The sequence below is a fragment of the Lupinus angustifolius genome, chromosome LG01 (genome assembly GCF_001865875.1).
Source record: "Lupinus angustifolius cultivar Tanjil chromosome LG01, LupAngTanjil_v1.0, whole genome shotgun sequence".
Lineage (NCBI taxonomy): Eukaryota > Viridiplantae > Streptophyta > Magnoliopsida > Fabales > Fabaceae > Lupinus > Lupinus angustifolius.
In genome coordinates this window covers 27,625,522-27,631,616 of record NC_032009.1, presented here as the reverse complement: position 1 = coordinate 27,631,616, position 6,095 = coordinate 27,625,522, and the positions used below count along the sequence as shown (strand labels likewise).

At 34.9% G+C, this 6,095-nt stretch overlaps 1 protein-coding gene across 4 annotated transcripts; it reads right to left on the bottom strand.

Moving 5' to 3' along the window:
* Positions 1–5,240, bottom strand: LOC109359401. Of its 4 annotated transcripts, none has more exons than XM_019604067.1 (4): positions 5,156–5,240; positions 2,968–4,021; positions 960–1,821; positions 1–366 (listed from the first exon to the last, which is right to left on the bottom strand). In XM_019604067.1, the coding sequence occupies exons 2-4, from the start codon at positions 3,934–3,936 to the stop codon at positions 320–322; spliced, it is 1,878 nt and encodes a 625-aa protein (XP_019459612.1). In that variant the 5' UTR covers positions 3,937–4,021; positions 5,156–5,240; the 3' UTR covers positions 1–319. The 4 variants fall into 4 exon arrangements, with proteins under 4 accessions (XP_019459612.1, XP_019459603.1, XP_019459621.1 ...); XM_019604058.1 differs by having other exon boundaries at positions 2,968–4,019; positions 4,946–5,188; XM_019604076.1 differs by lacking the exon at positions 5,156–5,240 and having other exon boundaries at positions 1–180; positions 276–366; positions 2,968–4,591.

Here is a 6,095-nt window from a genome sequence, read left to right as displayed (position 1 = left end):
CAAAAAAAAACTTCAGACTGCTCCAAATAGTATGTATGTAGTTCTCCTAACTTGAAATATTCAATTTTCACACTTGGCTAAACAAGAAAGATGGAGACAACAAATATAGAATATAAAAAACTTTATGTAAATCAAATCTCAACTTCAAATTGCCAAAAAAAACTTGTCACCACTTCCATCCTACTACTTATGTTGATGGATGACTTAGAAATTGCACTTTAAAGCCCACAAAGCATGTAGAGTTAGAATAGTCACAGCCTCAGAAGACCCAATGCTGTTTCATTCACGCTGAGACAAATTCAAGGATTTCCATGTCAAGTCATGGCTCTTCTTCCGTAAGTTGCACATTGTATCCATGCTTTATGTCTGGAGGAAACCAAAGATTCAAAATCATGGCATTACGCCATTCACAAAATAAAATGATATATACATATGTATCTATGTGTATGTATATTGCATCTTAATGGATATATATCTTTAGAAAACAGATCATATGAATTGTTCACTCTTGCTATTTAGTCGACCTCACCTAGTGGGATAAAGGCTTAGTTATTGTTGATTGTTGTTGTTCACTCTTGCTATTTAACCAAGTAGACAGTAAATACACCTTTAGGTTGGGACAATGTCATCTACAAGAGTTTAGATATCTATATTTCAAGTTATAGCAAAAATTTGATTTAATATGGCACAACAAATTCACCACTTTGAAAAGTAAGAGTGACAGGTTGATTTCATAGAATACTATAGTTAGATTCATGTTGATCTACAATTTTATACGCAGAGAACATCATATGATGATACCTTACAGCTTCCTCCAAATATCTCATGTTGTCTTCACTTTTGGTTTCAAAGATGCAAACTGTGACATATAAGCTAACCCCCACCGACGACATGAAAGATGCATAACCACACGCATATTGATAAAAGCATAGTAGTAGGAAACTATATAGTGAAAATACCTTTTAATGAAGGTTTGTCATAATCTTTCCTCTTATCATCATTATTCCAATCATCATCATCGCCCATGTCATCTCGTCCATCATTTCCTATATCACTTTCACTTGCAGTCTCCCATTCAGAATCATCCGTCTCTGGACCATATATATTGCCACCCTCACCCTGACTATGAACCCCACCATGCTTAATAGCTGCCTCTCGAAATAACCAAGCAGCACGCATCTGCTTCTTAACTAATCGTTCAGCATAATCTGGAACTTTATTTTGCCTCAGTGAAATATCGGGATCACTTGACTGAGAGCACTCATTTATAAATAGAATGGCATCTAATAAACTCTCTTTCGCTAACCCAATCATGTCATAAGCTTGTGCTCGTCTCCAGAGGCTTTTGGCATGACGATTGACAGGTCTATGGAGACATAGTGCACGGGTAGCATCACTTATGGCAGCCAAAGGTTGCTGTAGCAAAAGATAGCATTGAGCTCGATTACTATATAGGACAACTCTCTCCTTCTTGGATCTCATAGGACACAGTGCCAATGCTTCCGAGTATTTTGATGCAGCTCCAGATATATTTCCAGATGAGAACAGTGAATTTCCTTCAAGCTTGACAACCAGGGATGCAGCTTGCTTAATATGTAGGTCTTCCCTGGGCATATTCTTTTCCCATTTAAATCTCTGCTTCGAATTTAATAAATTCTCAATTTCTTCTATAGTGCGATTACTAATTGAGCTTTTTCCTGACCCTTGTGACTGGATGCAGTCCTGAAGAACATTAAGAATGGAATCGCCAAGCTTTTTGTGATCACCCAGAGTTGTAATCTCCGCAAGGTCAACTAATGCAGGAACCACTTTATCAACCACCTGCATAATATATGACAACCCTTTTAATCCAACATGGAAATCCATTTGCAATACTCAAATGTATACAATAAAATTCTCTAGCAATTGGTGCTTGTATGAATGAAAGCACTAGGCAAATAAGGAGAAACTGTAAAAGTGCATAATCCAGTGGGATATAAGGTGTTGTTATTATGCATCTGATTTACATACAAATTTGTTGGTGTCCTGACAAGGACCAGGCACCTTCCTTTGGGGAACCACTCATGACGGGATGTGGTAACTAGTCCAAAGAGCCAACATATGACCACAAGCTCGGAAGATTATTTCCTTACAGCAATGCCTTCACATGTTCAAGTGAAAATGCTAGACATAATAAAAGTATTCACTTAAAATTTTCTTTAATTCGCTCTCATTAGAACTACCATGCTACTTCTGGTAATTGAAACCATTTTAATCAGTACATTTCATTTGCCTCCTCAGACCTCAACTCTGGGCCCTTCATGTTTAAGAATGAAATTAGCAGGTGAAATTAGAGGATTTAAAAAACATCTTTGAAGAGTAACAGTGTTTTCTGCTGTTTATTTCATGAAGATGCTAATATATAGAGACGTTGGCCAAACTAAGTATTAGCCAACCAAAACCTTTCTGGATCAGAAAGTAAAACTGGAATTACCAACTAATGAATGGTACAAAAAAGGATTAAAAAACATGAAATATATAGGTTTGATTAGTTATTGATTGTAATCAAACTCAATAAAATGCATTTTAAAGCATGGAAACATCTATAAATTCAGAATTAAAAACAAACTAATCGAGTGGAGATTCTCAGGCAACTAACAATATTTAAACAGACATAACATAAACAATGTGATGGATCACAAAGTTAAGGTATGTGTCTAATAAAAATCCTTGCCTCTGGGCTGTAAAAGCATAATGAAATAAAAGGCCTTGACCTGGAGTTTGAGCAGAATGCCTCTTTTATTTTCTTTTATCTTTAGTTGAATTAAAACAAGTTTTAAGGAGTCAAAATCAACTTTGAATCACATTCAAATAAATAAAATTCCTTCCTAGACAATATGTATCATTCCTTAGTTTGAATGAGCTCAATGGATGGGACCAACTGTTGTAACAGAACCAGGTGCCAATGCAAAGCGGCAAAAGTTTTACCTTGTGACATGTATTGGGATCTTGAAGCAGCCACAGAAGACAATCAATAGCCATGTACTGCCAGTCATCTGAAGACCGGGCAATATTACACAATGCTTCAATGACACCAGGGCATGCAGCAACAGGTCCTCTACCAAGCTTTTGATGACAAATTGTTCTTAATAGACCAATGCCAGCAGGTGAGTTTTCATTAACAAGCCCACCCCACATGCCGGGTAGTTCTACCAGAAATTCAGGTTTGCATATGGTAGGAAGAAATTCAGGTTTAAAAGCAAAGCAATTAATGAGTTGAAGGGACCAACATTGCAACTGACTAGCCCATTCCTCAGCCTTCCTCGACTCCATTTCAACACCACCCATGCCACGTGTAAGCAAATCACAGTGATAACTTAGCCTTCTATCGACATATTGGTAGAAGTGTGAAAAAACTATTTCCAGGGAACTCATTGCTAATTGGATGGAGAGCTCAAGAATTTCACCTTGACTTGCTACCGCGGGAAAAGTGCTTGCATATGTAGCTAAGTGTCCTAATGCACGAACTGCCACCCGCTGCTCAACCCAAGTTAATCTACCTCTTAAAAGCTCAACCAAAGGAGGAATGACCCCAGCATGAACAGCACTTTCTGCAAATTCTTCCATGTTCATTGTGTAGGAACCAATGATATGAGCAGCATAATATGGAATGTATATATTTTGGTCATGAGAAATCCAGCGCCGATTCTTCAGTCCCTTCCATATTAGAGCAGCCATGCATTCAAATACTCCTACCTCTATGAACTCAGGATCATTTGGATGTGCCATTGCGGTGTTCCAAAGGCCACTGATAGGGAGAACCTGACCATCGTCATCTTGAGATGGAAGCTCTCTAAAGAATTTCAATACACTCGCTCTGCGTTTGCTTGGATTACCTTCCTTCATGACACAAAAGAAGCATCCTGGGTACGGACACTCTGATGAAGCTTTATCCATGATTGGTAAGTTAGAACAAAAATCTCGTAGATCAACAAGTCAATTCCTCATCGGATCACTAAAGCAAGGAAACAACTTCAATACTGCACAGAAGTGACACATTGGATCAATATTCAGCAGTACATTAGATACAGATCAAATAATAATGCATAATGACTAATACTTCATAATAGCCCAGCCAATTCCAGTGTTTATGCATACATCAAGTACACACAAAAAATCTCTCAAAATCTGTTTGTAAATCCCTAAATAACAGGAGACTGTCCGAAACAAAAATGCCTGTCATTCTTTTAACAAGCACATCTACCTCAGAAGAAAAAATGCCCAATTTACTATATATTTTTAATCCGCGACCGTTGGCACATAGTCTCCCTCAATAACAGGATAATTTGACTGAACCACATAATTCATAAATTACATCAAAAGACAACTACATGTCATATAAACTATAAACTAAAATATTTTCATAGAAGCAAAAATAACTTTAAAAGAGACAAACACCCACATCATCAAAATATTCGAACAGCAACAAACTCTAACTCTTAATATGTATTTTCAGCTCAAATAGTCATGAGGATGTGAAAGTAAAAGAACAATAGTCACTCAAAAAAACATAAATCTCATCACCTGAAAAGTCAGAGTGAGAAGTAGCTAGTATCTATAAATTAAACATAAGACAATTCTCACATAAGTTAACTCAACATAATCATATATTAACAATCTAAAAATAAAAATAAAAATAAAAACAATATAAAAAAAACATTTTTTTTCTTTTGTTTTTTGCTCATTAAGAATCAACTGTGCAATTAAAACTTGAAAGCGATAATAGATTCAAAAATGCATGAACTCCCACCTCCAAAAAAAATACCTGATTACTCAACATAATCATATACTAAGTATCTAAAAATAAAAATAAAATAAAAATAAAAATTCTTTTGTTTTTTTGCTCATTAAGAATCAATAATTAAAACTTGAAAGCGATAATAGATTCAAAAATGCACACTCCCACCTAAAAAAACGTGATTACTGAACACTAAATTACGATGCTGAAATAGTAACAAAAGAGAGTTGAATTGTGTTGAAAGAAGGAAGAACACATTGACGTATCAGTGAATATCGCGATGAATGAAGACAAGAGATCCAAAATTGTGATCAACGTTGGAACATTTTGATGTCGAATTAAAAGTGGTCCTCTTCAAATCACTATCTTTCGTTAACATTGATTTAGGTTAAAATTGCAGAGACATGAGAAAAAGGAATGGGACATTGGAAAGGTTATGACTGGAAAATGGAAACACTCATTTACTACACTTTAATATTCCATTCATTACATGATTTTAAGATTTTTTCCTAAACATTATCTTATTAATTCATTTTTGAGAGAAAGGTAGAAAAAATTACGTTTCGACTACATCGTTAGCAATCATTTATATTAAATTATTATTATCTCTAAAACAAATAATATAAATTGAATAATCATATGTTATATATATTAATATTGCACTAATATCTAATGTCCTAAAATCCGAGCCAGACATTAAATTGGAGGAGGTTATGTAATAGGTTTAATCGGTTCAAACAGTTAAACTGTTCGATTAGACCAGGTGATTTCATATTTAATTTATCATTTTTAATTATAAATATATAGTTATATATAAATACATAATTTTATATTTAATAATTATGCATAATTATATTGAAATAACATCATTCCATTTTTTTGAACGGAGTAAAACAAAATATTAGAGTATTGTTCTACTTTTTATTTTATTTTAAGTGAATTGTCCGTTCACTTCGCATATTATTTTGGTTCACCCGGTTTAACATGATTGGACCAAATTTCTCCCGTTTAAAACGGTCAAACTCCTAATTCGGTTAAAACTACAAATCAGAGTCGTTTTTGAGTCTGGTCACTAGTCGAACTAGTCTGGCCGTCCGATCTAGTCACTGGTCAAACCAGTCGGACTATCCAATCCGGTCACTAGTCGAACCAATCTGACCCTTTGGTCAGGTCTGGTTATCACAACACTTTCTAAGGAGAGTGGTGATTCGTAATTTTTTTAAACTTATTTCTCATCACAGTCATCAATTCTAGGGATATCTAATGGCTTATATCTACTTACGAATTTAAATCATTGGATTTCCCTAAAATTGATGAG

What these genes read in the sequence shown, in the direction of transcription:
- LOC109359401 (XM_019604067.1), bottom strand. Translation starts at nt 3,936, where the DNA reads ATGGATAAAGCTTCATCAGAGTGTCCGTACCCAGGATGCTTCTTTTGT. An exon ending in ATCCCAATACATGTCACAAG is followed by an intron (nt 1,822 to 2,967) that starts GTAAAACTTTTG and finishes TATATTATGCAG; the next exon opens with GTGGTTGATAAAGTGGTTCC. An exon ending in TGACAAACCTTCATTAAAAG is followed by an intron (nt 367 to 959) that starts GTATTTTCACTA and finishes GGTTTCCTCCAG; the next exon opens with ACATAAAGCATGGATACAAT.